Raw genomic sequence first — 20,770 nt, 5'->3', positions numbered from 1 at the left:
ACACAGACACACACATACACACCCCCACACACACACACACACACACATACACACCCCCACACACACACACACACACATACACACCCCCACACACACACACACACACACATATACACACCCCCACACACACACAGAGACACACACATACATACACACCCCCACACACACACACACACACACACATACACATTCACACCGCCACACACACACACACACACACACACACACACACACATACACACCCCCACACACACACACACACACACACATACACACCCCCACACACACAGAGACACACACACCCACACACACACACAGACACACACACATACACACCCCCACACACACACATACACACCCCCACACACACACATTCAGGTTCGGGTTTTGGAGCACAGGCGGCTCAACAGGATCTCAGAGTACACCTGGTTAACTGCTCCTCTCACGTGATAGATCCAGGTGTCAGCTGGCCCCGCCTCCTGGTTTGTGTCCTGCACAGCTGATTGGCTGCTGAGTCCAGGTCTGGTGGATCTGGTTTCGTTGGTGGTGGATGTGGTGTCGTCTGGAGGCCTGGAGGACCGGAACTTCTCCACCTGTGAAGGAACAAAGAAGAAACGGCAGAGTTCGATTTTATATCTGCACCTGGTTTAGTATTTGTTAAGAAGTAACGCCTCCTCTGATTGGTCCAGGTTCAGGTGATTCTCAGCAGATGTTTTCAGTCACATGTTTTAATTGCTCATTAGTCGTGTCAGAGATGAGTACGGTCGTTACCTCGTGGAAGTGACAGGCACATCGTCCCTGCAGGAATTCTTTGTATCGACCCATCGTGATGCTGAACGTGTCAATCACCTCGTACCCATGATGCTTTGCTGTGGCGATGATGTTGTTGTTCTCATTGTCCAGATCTTGGATTTCAGTCTGAAAGATCAATGAAAGAACTAGAATCACCTCCCCGTGGTTGTATCCCCCCGCCACTCAGACTAGTTTCCAGGTTACATCCCTATTTATCCAGTCATAAAAAAGTAAAAGTACAAAGTGTCTTGTGAGGTCACTGTGACCTTGACCTTTGACCTTCGACCACCAAAATCTTATAAGTTCATCCTTAAGGCCCAGTGAATGTTTGTGCCAAATTTGAAGAAGTTCCTTCAAGGTGTTTCTGAGAGATTATGTCAACGAGAATGAGACAGACGGACAACCTGAAAACAAAATGGCTGCTCTGACTGTCGCCGGGTGGAGGAATGAACACATGAAGTCACAATAGAATCATCATCTGTCACTATTACACTGATATTACTTGTGTAATCTTCACTGCCCCCCCAGGACAGAAGAAGACAGAGGTGTGAACAGGAACCTACCAGACTCAGAGACCTGATCCCATCCACAGGGAGGTGGAAGCCCATCCCCAGAGACTTCACCACCACCAGGATGTTACTGAGAGACTCCCTGAGGAGGAGGAGGAGGAGGAGGAGTCAACACCTGTTGTCATGGTAACCACAGTCTGCACTTTGGACAAGCATCATGAAACTACAGGAGTTCATCATCATCATCATCCTCATCACCATCATCATCATCCTCATCACCATCATCATCACCATCATCACCACCATCATCATCATCATCATCACCATCATCATCATCATCACCACCATCATCATCATCATCACCACCATCATCATCATCATCATCACCATCATCATCATCATCATCACCATCATCATCATCATCATCCTCATCATCATCATCACATCATCATCATCATCATCATCACCTCATCATCATCATCATAATCATCATCATCATCACCATCATCATCATCCTCATCATCACCATCATCACCATCATCATCATCACATCATCATCATCTCATCATCATCATCATCATCATCATCATCATCATCACCTCATCATCATCATCATCACCTCATCATCATCATCATCATCATCACCATCATCATCATCATCACCATCATCACCATCATCATCATCATCACCATCATCATCCTCATCACCATCATCATCCTCATCATCACCACCATCATCATCATCATCACCATCACCATCATCACCATCATAATCATCATCATCCTCATCACATTCATCCTCATCACCATCATCATCACCATCATCCTCATCATCATCACCACCATCATCATCATCATCATCACTATCATCATCATCATCATAATCATCACCATCATCATCATCATCACCATCATAATCACTACCATCATCCTCATCACCATCATCGTCACCATCATCATCACCACCATCATCATCATCATCATCATCACCACCATCATCATCATCATCACCATCATCATCATCACCACCATCATCATCATCATCACCATCATCATCCTCATCACCATCATCATCCTCATCATCACCACCATCATCCTCATCACCATCATCCTCATCACCATCATCCTCATCATCATCACCATCACCATCATCCTCATCACCATCATCATCATCATCACCATCATCATCACCACCATCATCATCATCATCACCATCATCATCACCATCATCCTCATCACCATCATCATCATCCTCATCATCACCACCATCATCCTCATCACCATCATCCTCATCACCATCATCCTCATCACCATCATCATCATCCTCATTAATTAAGGAAATAGAACATTAGCCCGTCTCCTCTTGCCTCTGAACATGTGACCTCATCATCTTGTCTTACCTGTCCAGCACCTCTCTGACTGTCCTCAGGTGATCAGTGTTGAGCCACTGGACTCCTCCCACCACCAGCACCGTCAGGTCAGAGTTCACCAGAGGTCGAGACCTTCAGGGACAGAGGTCGTCAGCAAAGACAGAACATAAGGATCTGTATTGGTACCCCCCCCCCCCCCACTTCCTGTCACCTGTGGAGCAGCTGCAGCAGCGCCTGCCTGAACGTCGGCCTCTTCTTCTTCTCCAACCAGAACTGAGGGTAGTACGAGTAGCTGACCAGGCTCTGCCCCCTGTTCAGGTTCCTGTAGACCAGTGTGTCGTGAGCTTTGCCCCAGTCCTCCAGACTCGAGTTGACTCGCTCCATCAGGAAGAACATCATCCCACGATTGGTCGAGTCACCGATAAACAACACCTGAGGGGGAGGGGCAATGGACAGGTGAGTCACCTCCACCATCAGGACACCTGTCCACATACTGGACCTGGTCTGAAAACAGTTTCACTGTAGGGACCAGGTTCAGGTCTTTCATCAGAGACCTCACCTGTGATCACATGACCTCACCTTCCTGTCCATCATACAGTCCTGCAGCAGGGAGCGGTCCACTAAAAGGTGAGAACAGCCGTCTGGCTGCCAGGCAACCTCCCTCCAATCACAAGTCCTGTTGTCAGAACAGCTCAGACACGGAACCACCCACCGACCTGAGACAGGTGAGACAGGTGTAAACTCTCAGAGATAATAGATTGAACAGATCTGATACTGGGGACAAGAAGTGACATCAGACCTGGTGCGTGTCCTGAGCTGCAGGTCTGAAGTGGACTCCGATACCTGATGAAGGGCTGGAGACCACAGGACCGACCGGGCCGAACCAGCAGACCGCAGTCCTGAAACCAGAACACAGAGAACCTGTCATCAGTCTCAGTTCTTCTTCTTCTTCTCTTTGTGTCACAGTCGTAGTCTCGTGGTCAGAGGTCAAGGTCAAATAAACTGGACCAGCTCAGAGGCCCTGTGAGAGCCGCCACGTCTGGCCCTCAGTTCAGAGACACCGCCATCAAACACGCTGTACCAACACACACACACACACACACACACACACACACACACACACACACACACACACACACACACACACTCTCCATGACTTCAGAAGACTTTACATTTACTTACATTTATTTCCTGGAGTTACTTTAACCTTAACCATAACTACTAGTTGTGTAACCCTAAACCTCAACCCTAACTAAAGTTAACATAAACTAACCTTAACCTAAACTAAATGAAGGTCAACCTAAAGATTTAATGGGGACTTTGTTTTGTCTCCATAATGTGACTGTGTCCCCACAACATGAGTAATATGTGGACACACGCATACACACACACACACACACACACACACACACACACACACACACACACACACACACACACACACACACACACACACACACACACAATAACACACCTCTCCCTCTGCTGCAGGTTTCGTGGCGGCGGTGTCACATTCCTCACCACGGCGTCGCAGCTCACAACAAAGTGCGACAAGAAAACTTAACAGGGATTTTCTTGTTCGTACCTGAGCTCAGTGTAAACGTCAAACAGACGAAGGCTGGTCTGAGATCAGCCACAAACTCCAAACACACCGACACCTTTCATCCTCTGAGCGACTGAGCCGCTGCCACGTACAACGCTCCGCTTCTACTGAGGTGACCTGCAGTCATCAGGTTCTACCATCCCACGTCCCACAATGCATCACACACCAACACACTCGACACAGTGAAAACATCATGCTGCTGAGTCCAGATAAGACCAGAACACACCTGGACCTGGTCTACCAGGACCACCAGAGGACACAACCTCTCACTTTAAATGTTCATGTTCAGGTTTTTTAGAATCTGTTCTGGATTTATTAAAATGTGGAAAATGAAATATTATAAGAATAAGAAAGAAAGAAAATAAAAAAGTTGAAAAGTTGAAATTAATTGTATGAAAATATATTAAAACTGTTGTTCAGAACTGTTCAGATTTGATCCTCTCTGTGATTAGAACACGAAAGATGATTTTACACAAAGTCTAATAAGTAGGAACCAACAGATTAGAGAAATCTGTTTGAACAGACATAATCCTCTCATGAGATCAAAGAGCTCCACTGATCTCAGACCTGATCTGATCCGACTCTGAGTAAACCAGGCCCATAATCCAGATCAGCACAGTCATCAGATCATATCAACTGTTGCTGCTGCCTTTTTGGGAAACGGACTGAGGGACGTCCTCAGAGACCTGAAACCACGAGCAAACCGAGACCAGAAGACGGACCAGAGTCGGCAATCACAGCGACATCACATCAGGTCTGTGGACTAAGGTGTCTCGTCATGTCCTCTGCTCTGAGACCTCCTGTCCAAGGACAGCGTCCATCAGCCTGATGTGTGTCATGTAACTGATTTTAATGAAGCTTTGTGTCGTCTGTCAGGAACATCTGCAGGCTTGAATCTGTTGGAGACACGAGGTCAAAGGTCATAGAGTCTCTGCCAACACATTGTGTTCTGTTTAACTGAGGAATGAAGCTTCACTTTCACAACACGTGTCTCCTCCCTCCTCCTCTCTGTCTGTCTGGGTTCTCAGTCAGTCCAGTTGTCGGGGGTGGGGGGTGCATTCATGTTTGACTGTAACAGCAGGACAACACCTGAGTCTGAAACGGTCTGAACACAGACCTGGTTCAAACAGACCAGGGAACTGGATTCTGGTTCACTTTTATTTTTCCTGACAGAAGGAGAGTCCTGATCTGATCTCAGACCTGCACACAGGATTCTCACACACACACACACACACACACAGGTTTTTGTCAGGTGACACAGAGGATGTTGCTGTCAAAATAAAAGCTCATTACCTGAACATTCAGTTTCTTGTCTGACATCACTGACTTCAGCTCTGTGTTCATGCACCTGTCCAGGTGTTGGTCTCAGACAGGTGAGGACAGTGTCACTTCAGATTCAACAGCTCTGTCTGTCAGACATCAGAGTCTAAATCCTGGTCCAGGTCCTGTTCAGGCCTCACGGCTGTTACACAACAAACCTCCTCAGATGAGGAAGTCCTCCAGCTGGACCCCGGTTTATACAACTAGATTTCACAACTGACGAGAGCCTCTGCAGTGGACCTGAGATCCTGGACCTGGTGCATCTGGATCATCAGCAGAGATCAGATCAGGACTCAGAGGCTCAGGCCGATAGTCCGGGGACCACATTCACTCAGCCCGGGTCCTGAAAGAGGCATCGAACACTTCCCTCACAAACATCTGGACCATAAAGCCGAACCTGACAGGAGGATGAACACCTGTACAGAGACTCTGAGAGACACAGCCGGACTGGACTGTATGAACGCTGCGGTTTGAAGTGAAGCCCCTGGTCTGTCCTGGTCTCTGATCTGGACTGCTTCACCCAGATATTATTACAGAACAGTGCTTACCATCAACCCAGGTAGAGAACCAGAACCAAAACCAGGACCAGGCTGTAGAATATCAGGTTCAGCTCAGTAGTGAATACAGTCCCTGAAGTCTGCTAATGCTAGCCACCAGAAGCTAACACACACAGCAGAGCTGGTCTGTGAGGTCTCTCAGGGTTCAGGACTTGGACAGTGTGTAGTTTGTGTGTAGCTGCAGAGTGTCACAGAGACCAAGATGAAGAGCAGATCCTCATCCTCACTGCAGCTTCATTGTTACACTGTAAAAACTCTAAACTGTTACTTCACACTACAATGCTGTCATAATAAACACCATTAAGGTCTGATCCTTGATGTGGACTCTGTGTGGTTGTCATGGAACCCACACCCGTTAAACACACACTGTGTTACCATGGAAACATCAGTCACCAAACACTGATCAAGTTTTTCACACTTGAAGAACTGAAGTGTTTTTGACGTTTTGGTGCTGATGAATAAACATCGACCACCAGCTGATCATTGGCAGAAAACAGATCACACAGAGACACAAGAACCCCACGCTGGTCCTAAGCTTTGGTTCTGGACCAGGGTACCAGGAAACTGCACTGGGGTCTCAAAGGGTTTTTAAGGGTTATACAAAGTGTATAAACACTGTTGTTCTGTGGTCTGTTGTTCTGTGGTCTGTTGTTCTGTGATCTGTTGTTCTGTGGTCTGTTGTTCTGTGGTCTGTTGTTCTGGTCTGTTGTTCTGGTCTTTTGTTCTGATATGTTGTTCTGTGATCTGTTGTTCTGGTCTGTTCTGTGATTTGTTGTTCTGGTCTGTTGTTCTGTGATTTGTTGTTCTGATCTTTTTATTCTGTGATTTGTTGTTCTGGTCTGTTGTTCTGGTCTGTTGTTCTGTGATCTGTTGTTCTCATCTGTTGTTCTGAGTTGTTCTGGTCTATGGTTCTGTGATCTGTTGTTCTGATCTGTTGTTCTGTGGTCTGTTGTACTGGTCTGTTTTTCTGTGATCTGTTGTTCTGGTCTGTTCTGTGATCTGTTGTTCTGTGGTCTGTTGTTCTGGTCTGTTGTTCTGTGGTCTCTTGTTCTGTGGTCTGTCGTTCTGTGGTCTGTCGTTCTGTGATCTTTTGTTCTGTGATCTGTTGTTCTGGTCTGTTGTTCTGTGATCTGTTGTTCTGGTCTGTTGTTCTGTGGTCTGTTGTTCTGTGATCTTTTGTTCTGTGATCTGTTTTTCTGGTCTGTTGTTCTGTGGTCTGTTGTTCTGTGATCTGTTGTTCTGGTCTGTTGTTCTGTGGTCTGTTGTTCTGTGATTTGTTGTTCTGATCTGTTGTTCTGTGATCTGTTGTTCTGGTCTGTTGTTCTGTGGTCTGTTGTTCTGTGATCTTTTGTTCTGTGATCTGTTGTTCTGGTCTGTTCTGTGGTCTGTCGTTCTGTGATCTGTTGTTCTGGTCTGTTGTTCTGTGATCTGTTGTTCTGGTCTGTTGTTCTGTGGTCTGTTCTGTGGTCTGTTCTGTGATCTTTTGTTCTGTGATCTGTTGTTCTGGTCTGTTGTTCTGTGATCTGTTGTTCTGGTCTGTTGTTCTGTGGTCTGTTGTTCTGTGATCTTTTGTTCTGTGATCTGTTTTTCTGGTCTGTTGTTCTGTGGTCTGTTGTTCTGTGATCTGTTGTTCTGGTCTGTTGTTCTGTGGTCTGTTGTTCTGTGATTTGTTGTTCTGATCTGTTGTTCTGTGGTCTGTTCTGTGGTCTGTTCTGTGATTTGTTGTTCTGTGGTCTGTTGTTCTGTGATCTTTTGTTCTGTGATCTGTTGTTCTGGTCTGTTCTGTGGTCTGTCGTTCTGTGGTCTGTTCTGTGGTCTGTTCTGTGATTTGTTGTTCTGTGATCTGTTGTTCTGGTCTGTTGTTCTGTGGTCTGTTGTTCTGGTCTGTTGTTCTGTGGTCTGTTGTTCTGGTGTGTTGTTCTGTGGTCTGTTGTTCTGGTGTGTTGTTCTGTGGTCTCTTGTTCTGTGGTCTGTTGTTCTGTGGTCTGTTGTTCTGGTCTGTTGTTCTGTGGTCTGTTGTTCTGGTCTGTTGTTCTGTGGTCTGTTGTTCTGTGGTCTTTTGTTCTGATCTGTTGTTCTGTGATCTGTTGTTCTGGTCTGTTGTTCTGTGGTCTGTTGTTCTGTGATCTTTTGTTCTGTGATCTGTTGTTCTGGTCTGTTGTTCTGTGGTCTGTTGTTCTGTGGTCTGTTGTTCTGTGGTCTGTTGTTCTGTGATCTTTTGTTCTGTTGTTCTGGTCTGTTGTTCTGTGGTCTGTTGTTCTGGTCTGTTGTTCTGTGGTCTGTTGTTCTGTGATCTTTTGTTCTGTGATCTGTTTTTCTGGTCTGATGTTTGTTGGATGAACTGATTTAGACAGATTTAAACCAGGGCACATGAACATGAAGCAGCTAAGCTCAGGACAGAAACCTGTGGACCTGCAGCTGTGACCCACATGACCCAGGAGGGGGTGTCAGTCGGGGGGGGGGGGGGGGGGGGGGGGGGGTCAGTCGGGGGGGACTTAGAGTGGGTTATCACCTGCGGTTAATGAACACCTGTTGTGTACCTGTCCTCCACAGCAGCAGCAGCTCTCGTTTTATCTTCACATGACACAGCTTCAAAGAGCAGACCCCACACCGCATCAATAGCCTCTCTGTTCTCCAGGGGCCCGAGCAGGGGCCCGAGCAGGGGCCCACTGACCCCCCAGAGGGAGGAGTGAACACCTACTCTCTTCATGTGTCTTGCTCTAATTGAGCCCTACAGGTGGATCAAAGAGGACGGGTGAGGGAGGAGGCTGAGAGAGAAACATAATTTATTTTACCTGAACAGAGATCAGGTCTCTCTCCACTGAGCTGATGAAGCCACCGTCACATGGTCAAAAGCTCTGGAACCAACAAGCTGCTGACGAGTGTCAAAGTTCACCGAGCTGGATTTATTCTGTCTCCAGCGATCGAAGCAGTTTCACTGAAATCCTTTGATTTCGGTTCAACATGTTGTTTACAGTCTCTGATCTGAAGCAGACGAGAGTCCAGACACAGAATCAAGGACAGAAATCTGGACCAGATTTCTTTATGAGACACATGAGACAGGAACTGAAAAATTCAGTGACACGTTTCTGAGAGTCTCTGTCGTCTGCAGTCGAGCAGAGAAAGATTTATTCTGATGTTTGGATTTCAAACACAAACACAGATTCTACCGTGAGAGAATCTTCAGCCATTCTGGAAAAAACTGGCTCCGACTCTATCCTGGGTCTGGGTCTATGGACTGGTCTGGGTCTGGGTTTGGGTCTGTAGACTGGTCTGGGTTTGGGTCTGTAGACTGATCTGGGTCTGGGCCTGGGTCTGGGTCGTGTGTTGTACAGTGAGCACAGTGAGTCGTCTCCATGTTTTTTATCTCGTCATGATGACATCACATCCTCCCCACAGCCCAGCAGCCAATAGGAAAGCAGCTGACCTACCTGCACGAAGCTGCACATCACATGATCTCCAAACATGGGCAGACTTGGTCGGCTCTCGCGGTACATGTGGACTGTGTAGATCGTCATGACGATGGGCTGCGGCTCGGCGTCGTCCGTCACCAGGATGCTGATCCTGCTGTCGCCGAGGCCGACTGGGTAGTTTGCCATCCTGTGGACAAGAAACTTCAATCATCTGTGAGGGGGGACCCGGGGTCGGGGGTCAGGTCCTGATCTCACCTGGGTCCTCGGTGCTCGTCCAGGTGGACCCGGCAGACTGAGCTGACGGGCTCTGGCCGAATTCGAACCGTCACCGTGTCAAAGGTCACCTCAGCACGGTACTCCTTCACCCACGGGCTGAAGGGGGGAGTCAGGGTGAGGGGGGGGTCGGTGTAGATCTGTCTGAGGCGGGGGTCCACACAGGGACCTGACCCACACAGAGAAATCAACCAATCATAAGGCTGGATGGCAGGTACAGGGTGTATGACAGTCTGACATGATGCAGGAATAACTGCTGTCGTCATGGATACTGTATCACACAGATGAAGCCAGTGTCTCACCTTTATCTTCGGCTCCGCCCTGTGACGAGTACGCCGCTGACTCCTGATTGGTCAAAGCTCCCGTCCCATCACTTCTGTCAGAAACATGAGGTTTGTTAGTTTCTTCACAATAACAGGTTTACTTCCTGTTTGTAGAATGACTCACAGACTGCTGGAGCAATGAATCATGGGATGTTGTTCTGCTCTGAACATTTCATAAATAAAGCACTGTTACAGATGTTGCTCTCCAGATGTGACAGAAGCAGCTGGTTTGGGTTTCTCCTCATCATCCTCACCTGAAGCTGGAGTTCCTCTGGAGCTCGTAGTAACGGCTCATCCTGATTAGGAGGTCAGAAACGCTCACAGAGGAGGAGGAGGAGGAGGAGGAGGAGGAGCAGGAGGAGGAGGGGCTGGGATACAGCTGCAGAGAAACAATAAATAGCATCAGACCAGGTGACTTCAGCTCCTCTCCAGGTGTAGTTCAAAACATTTGTATGAGTTTCAGGGATGTGCTGAGTTTTAAGGGGGTGGGGGCGTGATGGTGCAGCAGCTCCACCTTCAGGTGCTGAGGTGTATTTGTTGTGTCAGTGCAGATACACTGGCAACATCACACTGATTATATATGACCTCACAGTATGATCATAATATATATGATAATAATATACATTAATAACACATAATAATATATAATAATATATATTAATAATAATATATATATATATATAATATAATAATATGGCGCCGCATGAGTGGCAGCCTGCCACAGCAGCTCTGTACTCTTTTACTCTTTTTTACTCTTTAGTGTGATTTTTTTTTCTTTTACTACTTAGTGTGATTTCTTCTCGTATTACACCGACACTTTAAGCAAGTGCAGCTATGGGTGTTTATACTTTTACCGTAGTGTTTTGCCTCTTGCTATTTTTTGAACTTTTTGATGCAACGTCGGGAGACTCATTCTACCACGGACCCATTGTTTACACTCGGGACCAGCTGTTAGCTGTATCCCACACACCCCTTCACTATGCTGGGCGGCCAGAGATCCCTGAGGAGATCCGGAGAAGGAGGAGAGGCTGTAGAGCTGGAGTGAAGCGCAGACAGCGGAAAAAACGGTATAAACCATGTTTACCGTCTGTCGTCATGGGGAACGTAAGATCACTCCCAAACAAGATGGAAGAGCTTACTGCGCTAACCCGGCTTCAGAGAGAGTTTCGTGAGTGTAGCATCATGTGCTTCACGGAGACGTGGCTGAGTGAACTTTCTCCCGACTCACATGTCACACTGGACGGATTTCAACTGGTACGGGCGGACAGGAAAACCACGGAGTGCGGTAAGAAGAAGAAGGGAGGAGGGGTTGCTGTGTTCGTTAATGAGAGATGGTGCCACCCTGGACACATCAGTGTCAAGGAACAACTCTGCACTAGAGACTTGGAGCTGCTAGCAGTTAGCATGCGGCCGTACTATCTCCCGAGAGAGTTTTCACATGTCATTGCGGTGACTGTGTACACCCCCCCCCCTCGGCTGTCGCCGCTGCAGCCACAGACCAGATCCATAGTGTTGTCTCTCAACTCCTAAACCAGCAACCCCATTCCCTCCTCCTCATCTCTGGGGACTTCAACCACACGTCCCTGTGCTCTGCTCTTCCTACCTTCACCCAGTATGTGGATTGTCACACCAGGGACAATAAAACTTTGGACTTGTTGTATGCTAATATCAGGAATACATACACCTCATCCCCCCTCCCCCCGCTGGGACGCTCAGATCACAACGTCCTTCATTCCAGCAGCTGTCAGACTCCACAACTCCTGCTCTTCCTGACCATGTGCAAACTGCACTTTCTCATGTACATATCGTGTGTATTGTGTATATTGTATTTATTAGTGTATATTTGGTATATTTTTGTTGTGTATTTCCATAGATGTTTATTCTATAGATGTTTATTTTTCTGCTGTGGTAAATGAATTTCCCAGTTGTGGGATTAATAAAGTTAATCTAATCTATATATATATATATATATGTGACGTGTGTCTCACCAGCTGAAAAGCTGAAGACGTCGTCATCTGTCGCTGAAACTGAAGCAGAAGAAGAAACTCGTCCTCTGACAGACACCGACTGTTTGTTCCTCTGCAGCCACCGTACTGAAGACAGAGACATTATTAATACGTCCTGGACACACATCGTACAGTATCTGCATTATGACAGAAAAGACACTCACCTGTCTCCCCTCTGTCTCTGCCTCTGAGGACAGGTGTGGGTGTGTTGCCAGCAGGAAGTGCAGTGTGTCCTCCAGGATCAGGTCTTTGGTGATCTGTCTGTCAAACGTGTCTTTACTCAGAGAGACAAACGTTACATCAGTGTCCACCTGGAGACAAAGAGACAAACGTTACATCAGTGTCCACCTGGAGACAAAGAGACAAACGTTACATCAGTGTCCACCTGGAGACAGCGAGTCAAATATTAAACTTGGAGACAGATCAGTCTGCAGAGGTGCTGCTGACCAATCAGAGAGCAGCTGAGGACACAGTGACCTCTGGTGGAGGACAGACGGCAGGACATGGAGAGGAGGTGACGTCTCAGATCGGTCAGTCCGGTCCCAGAGGGGTCGGGTCTACAGTGTCTACAAGCTGAAAACAGACAGGAGCAGTCTGTCTCTTACCTGGACTGTAACAGGTGTGATGGAGCTGCTGAACAGCAGAGTGAAGGTGAGCAGCTGGTAACACAACACACACCTGAAACACACAACGCCAATCAATAGTCAATCAATAAATAACCAAATACAACAGCATCCTCCCCTGCTGCAGGTGACCTCTGACCTTTCATCAAAAATCTGAAGTTTTTTACCTGTTGACTGTTTCTGTCTTCTCATTGGTCGACGCTGCCGCCTGCAGCACTTCACCTATGACCTGCTTCATCTGCCCCAAAGCCTGATGGGAGTTAGTTGGTCCCAGCTGTTGCAACAGGAAGTCCCTGAGCTGAGGGAGAGGGGTCACACCAGCAGGGGGCAGCAACACACAGGAAGAGCTTCGTTAAAGGAACAGTAGCACTCAAAATATACAATACAGACAAACACAGATGTTTGGTTTATACAGAGGTCAGAGGTTGAACATCTGTAAAATCTGTCCGTCTGTTTCCTGGTAAATCCACTAATAAAGAAATACATTAATTAGTTCTTTATTAAATAAGACAAATAAAAGTAAAATAAAGCTCAGTTTGATGCGTCATGTCCATTAAAGTCTCCAGTGCTTTTATTTTGAAGGGCCTGCTTTAAAACAGGTCCATAAAATGATTTACAGGTGTTTCACCTTCATGGGTCGTCCCCTCGGATCCTGATTGGTCGACACCACACTGATGTCATGCAGGAAGGATGTCAGCGGTCTGACTGAAGTCACCAGGATGTAAACATTCACCATGGTAACCAGATCAGGGGGTTGGGCTCGGTCAGGTGAGTGCCTGCCAGAGAGAAGGTGAACACAGATGTACAGAGTGCGTGTCATTATTCTGACAGGTGAGCTGATAACTTACCTGTCCTGAGGAATCTGCAGCTTCTGACTGGTCGATCCACAGGAGTATGGCTTCATGGGTAAATCTGATCGTGAGAGGAAGAGACAAAAACACAGACAGGTAAATATTAACACACCTGAGGTTTGAAAATTAAGTTTTCAGGAGCCTGAAACCTGCACACTTACCTGTCGGGTGTGAGCGAGTGAAGAGGTGACAGAGACCACCACCTGCATCAGAGAAGGCCTCCATCAGCCCAGGAATAAGGTTCACCTGAGGAGGTGGAGACACAGGTGAGCTCAGACAGGACACTCAGTGATTGGCTGGAACACAGAGGTGAACAGGTGAGTCTCACCTTCTGATGATACTGCAGGTGAGAGAAGGAGACTCTCCTCAGACAGCTCCTCTCTGAACTACTGAGACACAGCAACAGGCTCCACCCACTCACACCTGTTACCATGGAGACACAGACAGGAGTTCAGTGACCTGGATCCGGTAGAACACCTTTGGAGCATGGTGAAACAGGAGAAGAAGGAGCAGCTGACGGAGTGTCGCAGTCACATACAGCTGTTGTACAGCTGCTGGGAACAGAGTGTCAGAGGAAAGTTTCAACATCTGGAGGATCATGACATGAAGAACTGAGGGACCGGCCAGTGTGAGTGAGCTGTTCCTAATAAAGTGATCACTGGGTGGAGTTTAGAACTGAAGACGATGAAACAGACTCAAACACTAAAGACTAAAAACCTTGTGGAACAGGAAACTGAGCTCAGAGCGGAAACAGGAAGCGTCTGTCCAAACAAACAGTCTGATGTGGACCAGCAGAGAGGACTCCAGGGCCCACAGGAAACTGGTCTGGTTCCTGTTCTGGTCTCAGTGTTTTCAGGCACAAAGAGTTTAAACCTGGTCCTGGTTCTAATGGAAAATAAACAACAACACACAGTGACCTCTGACCCTGATGAGGCTCCTCATGTGTTCCTGTCCTGATCCTCCTCCGGTCCTCACAGGGTTCTAGGACCCGGTCTCTGAGGACCCCCCCCCCATACTCACCCTGGTTTGTTCTGAGGACGCTGCTGGTCTCAGCGTATCTGGACATGTGGACCTCGTAGCCCATCTGCTGCAGGACCTGCTGGTACAGCTGGACCTCGGTGTCAGAGGCCAGATGTCGACCTGTCAGAACCACGGCCCGACGACGCCAGGGGGGTTTCCGGGACCACATCTGGACCTGCAGAGAGAGGAACAGAAGCATTCAGTCCCCTGTCTGAAACCAGTCTGAGTGTGCAGCTGGACTACAGTCCCAGCTGTGGTCCGGGACAGAGACCAAGTCCAGGACGTGTTCAACCTAGCTTAGCCCAAAGACTGGAAGCAGAAGCTCAGGCTCTAGACCAGAACCAGGACAGACCAGGACCACGACAGACCAGAACCAGGACACCAGGACAACAGGACACCAGAACAGATCAGAACAGATCAGAACCAGGACAGACCAAGACAGACTGGTCTCAGTGATTCTTACCCTCACACTCTGTCCTGATTGAGGCGCTGCAGCTCAGGTCAAGAGGGTTCATCCTCCAAGGACCACGAGTCCTGCAGACTGGGTCCTCTCAGACAGACCGGGTCCTCTCAGAGTCCAGACCTGATGGACTGATGGAGGAGGAGTCTCTCATCTCCGTGTCCACAGACAGACTCACTAATGAGGTCTCATACCACAGACGGATGAAGCGAGGCACCATAACACACACTGGTCACATGACACGTCTGAGGCGTCGGTCAGCTGATCTGCAGAACCAGACACTAAGAACAAACTGTCCTGAGTCAGAAGAGACACACAGATTGTTGAGGTAGACCAGGTACAGGTGTGTCTAGCCCCTCCCCCTACCCGAGAGTGTGAAGACAGAGGACATTCAAAAGGTGAACAGCCTCATGACACCAGCACCAGGATCACTGAGGTCAGACAGCGACAAACTGAACTCCAGTCCCAGACCAGATCCTGCAGATCCAACATTTGTTCTGGATCAAAGAGCAGCAGGAAACCAGCTGTAACAACACCTGTCACCTGTCTGAGCTGCTGTCAGTCACACAGCAGGAGGGAACACCTGTATGATGATGTCAGACACCATGGAGCCTCTGAGTGACAGGAACAGCTGACGTCGTTTATCAGACGCTTCAGTGTCAGCCAATCAGCTTTCAGCTCCACGCATCACACTGAGCAGGAACAGGAAGCTTTCTGTGAGAATAAAAGAATCTGAACTACGGATTAAAACCTACTGTGGATCAATCAGATGATAATTTCACTGATTAATCGATTAACTGTTCGATCTGTAAAATACCAAAGAGCAGTGAACATACCACACTGTGATGTCATCATGTCTGGTTCTAAAACACCAAGACCTCCAGCATCAGGTCAGGTCATAGACAGTCAGAACCTTAAGAACCTTCAGAACTTTACAAACATTTAGAACCCTTCAGGACCTTCAGAACCTTAAGAACCCTTCAGGACCTTCAGAACCTTAAGAACCTCAGAACCTTCAGAATCCTTCAGGACCTTCAGAACTTTCAGAACCCTTCAGGACCTTAAGAACCCTTCAAGGCCCTTCAGAACCTTCAGGACCTTCAGGATCTTAAGAACCTCAGAACCTTAAGAACCCTTCAGGACCTTAAGAACCCTTCAAGACCCTTCAGAACCTTCAGGACCTTCAGAACCCTTCTGGACCTTCAGACCTTAAGAACCTTAAGAACCCTTCAGGACCTTCAGAACCCTTCAAGACCGTTCAGAACCTTCAGGACCTTAAGAACCCTTGAAGAACCTTCAGAACCCTTCAGGACCTTCAGGACCTTCAGGACAATGGTGGACCTGTTCCCAGAACAGGCTGCAGGTTTCCTGAGTCTGGCTGGATCAGTGGAGGGAACCAGGGAGGTGAACAGCTGATGTCGGACAGCTGACTGTGAACAGACTGAAACAGACTATAAATAAAATCTACTGCTGTTTAAGAAAACCAGTGGACTCTGTGTCAGAGGAGGAGACAGGACTGTGGAGACAGTGTCTGAACCTCTGTCAGGACCCAGAACCAACAGTCCAGTTCTTCATGTCACTTCACTCCTGCACACGGTCAGTTTGGTTAACCTTTGAGTATTTGAGAAGTCACTCATGTGTTTTGTCTCAGGGAACTGAAAATAAAAGGTTTTGAGGCTCTGACGAGACGAGACACGTGGGTCGGTCCTGACCCGGTCCTGGATCTCATGCAGTACAGCCAGTCTAGGTTCAATATGTGGACGTCTAACCAAGACCACTTGGTTCCTGCGTGGACTTCAAGGACTCAGGTCCCGTATAAACAGAACCGGGTGCAGCTCTGCAGTGAGCAGAGGTGAAGTCACATCCAGACTAACACAGGAAGGAGAACCTGACATGTTCTGATGATGTCTGTGATGATTGATCTTTGTTTTCACCTACAGAGCTGATCTCTGTTAAACGACGTCTGATTTTACTTCAGCTTCCATGGGAACAACCTCCAGGCCTCAAACAGGACGTTTCCTAAAATGTTGATCTGCTCCTGTAAAGATGAAACTGTGACAGAGTGAAGTCAGAGACATTTTACTGCTGCAATAAAACCTCACAAAACCTGATAGATTCACAGCCTGACAGCCTGTGTGTGTGTGTGTGTGTGTGTGTGTGTGTGTGTGTGTGTGTGTGTGTGTGTGTGTGGGATTAACACTGCGTCTGTCTGTCAGCTGCCAGTTTACACTCAGTTATCTGTCAGGAACTGGATCCTCAGCTGATTAATGACACACAAATATTTGTATCAGGGACACCGAGGACCACAACACACTTAAAATACCCAGTTCACACAGAGACTGGATACTCTGAATGTCTCAAACAGATTGGTCCATACAGCTGTCAATCATCCTGGAGTAAAATAAAACCCTGGTGCACACGGCCATTGATCCCCTCACAATCTAAAAATACAGCAACAATGAGCCAGAAGGAGCCTCGGCCCAGCTGACTGAGACTCCATGAGAAAACCTGTCGTCTCTAAGACACCATGTTTAAAGAATAACATTCTGTAAAACCAGCATGAAAGTTTGAGTTGTCAGTTTAGTATATTTATAATCCATCAAACAGCAGCATTGATATAATTATTTTATAGATTATATTAGTTAATTAGTTACTGTTGTCTGTGAAACATCTGAAAAAACAATCTTAAAATGCTCCAGTTTTAAAAGGAGTTTGGCAGGAGTAGTTTTCTGCAGGAAAGCATGTTGTTTCATTTTAATTTAATTCCTTCTTGATGGATCATATTTACTCCACAGTCCTGGATGGATCTTTTAAAGTCTGAAAAACTAACAGCTAATGTTGAGATGACAAATGATTTTTAGTTTGGTGATAGTATTGATAAGAGTCACTTAAAAGTTTGTTAAATGTGGGTGTTTTATTGAAACTCCTTTTCCATGAATTGTATTTATGAATGAATTTATTTTCTTCATGGGAGGTTATTTGCTTTGTCTTTTCAAAGTATTTTCTGATAAACAATCAATAATTCATAAAACTCTGAGTGAAGTTTGGCAGTACGAGTTTCCCACTCCTTTAATCTTAAAATTCTCATTTTGAATGAAGTTTGGCGTGGCAGTACTTTGACAGTATTTCCTCCAGGTGTATGAATGTATTGTTAAATAAAAAACCATAAAGTGTCTTTTGTCTGATTATATTGATGCAGAATTTCAGAAAGTCTGAAGAAGAATTACCTCCTGTTGTGAAGCCAGAGGAATTTTGATAATAAACAAATATTGGTGAGGCTTTCTACCACAGACTCACGGTCTTCCTCAGTGGCTCATCACATGTTGTTGAAAGCTTCGGAAATCTACTCTCAACATGAGATCATGAGTTACTTTAAAATCAGGGATGAACTCCACCAATAACACACACGCACGCACACACACGCACACACACACACACGGGGAGCAGGTAAAGCTCACCTGAGTCTCTCTCTGTAAAGTCTCCAGGGTAGAAATGAACTTCCTGGTCTCCATCATCATGAATTCATCCGTAGACTTCCTGCTGCGAACATCAGTGGCGGGACGCTGCGGTCCGGACCGGAGCCGGTTCCGGGCCAGCATCAGGGTCTGGTAGAAGAGACACACCGCGACCCCGAGCAGCAGCAGCAGCGGGCCGGAGCAGGGCCGGCGGCGGAGCAGCATCCGGGCGGCTGAAGCCAGGAGACACCGCATGAGGAGAGAGCTTCACTTCACACTGCCCAGGGTTTCACTGTGCACCATCATCATCTTCATCATCCTCATCACCTCAGCCCTCTGCTGACTTCAGGAGTCAGGACTGTTTACATGACTGTCAGAGAAATAGTTAAAGGAGTCTGTCATTAAAATAAAATACCCGTCTGTTGGGTTCTATTTATCCCGAATTCACTGATGAAGCCACGAGAGTCTGGAAATGTATGATCTGAAAATATAAACCCAGAGAACTTCAATCTATAATGAATCAAACTTTAAATCGGTCTGATTCTGAACGGGACTCTGTGTGCGCAGCCGGACGGACACGCGCATCTTCTGTCTGTGGTCATGTGCGTTTACAGCCTCATGACTCTTCAGAGGTTCTTCAGTTCTCCATGGTCCCTCAAACACACCACACTTCTGTCTTCTTTATCCTGTCTGTGCACAAGAACCCGCGGTCCAGTCAGCTGATCAAGACTCAGTAAGACCAGGATCACACCGGGACCGAACCACAAAGTCCCGTTAAACCGTTAAACCTTCAGTCTGAGCTCCAGTCGCGCGCGTTCCGTTAAAAGTCGACGTTAGAAGTACAGGAAAAATACGGAGTTTGGTGACGTCACAGAGACGTTAAAAACAACCGGAGTCTGGCAGCAGGACATCTGGTTTGAGTTAAATCCAACAGCAGAAGAAAAGAGAAGCCACGGTCATGATTCCAGTCCGTCCTCCTCCGGATGGACCTGGACCCGGACCCGGACCCGGACCTGGACCCTTCACTTCTTCTGTGGTTTTGTTTTTCTGAACAGAATCAACAAGTTCAGAGTTTTTCTCTTCAGAGTTCAGTCAGTTATAAAAACTCTGTAGGTCAGAACCTCCTCGCCCTCCTCCCCCCTCTTCACCCTCCTCCTCCTCCCTCCTGCTGAAACACTCTGAAGGCTGGGTTATTTCTGGAACACACACACACTCACACACACAGTGTGTGAGTGTGTGTGTGTGTGTGTGTTTTGCCTATAAACAAACTTTAAAATGTGCGTGTTGTGGGTGGAGTCTGGTTTGGCCTCCATCATGAATGTTATTGGCTGAATGAGACTAAAAGAGTTTAACTAAACAACCTCAACTTTCATTTATGAGCCTGTTTCGGAGCTTTCTAGCCTGTGACATGGTCTTCATTAGCCACAGTTTATGTAATTACATCCAGTCACAGCTCTGCTGCAGTTTTTCTTTTAAGTTTGAAAAATCTTGGAAGCTGGTTTTCACGTTTTTTCCTTTGAATCATCCAAATATAAGAAGTTGTGTTCACTGACACATTCAGGTTCCTAAACATTTTGAGTTTCAGTTTACCGTCACTGGATCAGTAATCACTGCAGCTCTGACTGCAACAAAGATTTTAACCGGTTTCACCGGGTCACATTTATAGAGGAGGATTAGAGACACGTGAAGAAATGTTTCCACATGTGGCTCTAGTCCTCTTCTGTACATTTAAGACTTTTAAAGAGCGGTGAGAGATATGAAACCTGCTTCATCATTAAACTGAGACAGTACTACAGAAACAGCAGGAATATATATACAGTCAAGCCCAAAATTATTCATACTGGCAAACTGTCAGTCTATGGAAAAATCCAAAGTTCTATACCATTCCAAACAGTCCAAGCTGTTCTAAAGCATCTTAATTACCTGGTTCATTGGGAACAGCTGTTTTAATCAACTTAACAGGTGAAAAACAGCAGCTCTCTGCAGTTGGTTTGTGGACAGTCTAAGACAAAGCAGCTCACTGAGGACCTGCGGCTGCACATTGTGGCTGCTCACAAGTCAGGAAAGGTCTATAAGACCATATCTAAATGTTTTCAAGTTCCAGTGGCTACAGTGCAAAGTATTATTAAAAAATACAAGACGTTCCGCACCGTGGAAAATCTCAGAGGACGTGGTCGGAAGCCAAAAGTGACACC

The 20,770-nt window shown here is 46.9% G+C and overlaps 1 protein-coding gene across 2 annotated transcripts in view; it reads right to left on the bottom strand.

Moving 5' to 3' along the window:
• Positions 1–227: 227 nt before the first annotated feature.
• cped1 (cadherin-like and PC-esterase domain containing 1) overlaps positions 228–20,770 on the bottom strand; it is a 21,517-nt gene continuing 974 nt past the window's right edge. The window contains exons 1-21 of one of the 2 annotated variants that reach the window (XM_056368007.1): positions 18,579–20,770; positions 14,661–14,835; positions 13,969–14,063; positions 13,802–13,886; positions 13,638–13,701; positions 13,418–13,565; positions 12,957–13,087; positions 12,772–12,844; positions 12,331–12,477; positions 12,149–12,253; positions 10,415–10,539; positions 10,140–10,213; positions 9,820–10,006; positions 9,583–9,751; positions 3,471–3,570; positions 3,251–3,387; positions 2,883–3,103; positions 2,702–2,803; positions 1,356–1,443; positions 772–918; positions 228–593 (exon numbers count right to left, since the gene is read on the bottom strand). The exon at positions 18,579–20,770 is cut by the window's right edge and continues 974 nt beyond it. In XM_056368007.1, coding sequence (XP_056223982.1) covers positions 375–593; positions 772–918; positions 1,356–1,443; positions 2,702–2,803; positions 2,883–3,103; positions 3,251–3,387; positions 3,471–3,570; positions 9,583–9,751; positions 9,820–10,006; positions 10,140–10,213; positions 10,415–10,539; positions 12,149–12,253; positions 12,331–12,477; positions 12,772–12,844; positions 12,957–13,087; positions 13,418–13,565; positions 13,638–13,701; positions 13,802–13,886; positions 13,969–14,063; positions 14,661–14,835; positions 18,579–18,830 — 2,844 coding nt within the window. In that variant the 5' untranslated portion in view covers positions 18,831–20,770 and the 3' untranslated portion in view covers positions 228–374. The remainder of the gene's footprint in view (positions 594–771; positions 919–1,355; positions 1,444–2,701; positions 2,804–2,882; positions 3,104–3,250; positions 3,388–3,470; positions 3,571–9,582; positions 9,752–9,819; positions 10,007–10,139; positions 10,214–10,414; positions 10,540–12,148; positions 12,254–12,330; positions 12,478–12,771; positions 12,845–12,956; positions 13,088–13,417; positions 13,566–13,637; positions 13,702–13,801; positions 13,887–13,968; positions 14,064–14,660; positions 14,836–18,578) is intronic. The other variant, XM_056368008.1, reaches the window with a different exon arrangement.

This window comes from Seriola aureovittata, chromosome 22, assembly GCF_021018895.1.
Source record: "Seriola aureovittata isolate HTS-2021-v1 ecotype China chromosome 22, ASM2101889v1, whole genome shotgun sequence".
NCBI classification, from domain to species: domain Eukaryota; kingdom Metazoa; phylum Chordata; class Actinopteri; order Carangiformes; family Carangidae; genus Seriola; species Seriola aureovittata.
This window is presented reverse-complemented; position numbering and strand designations above follow the sequence as displayed.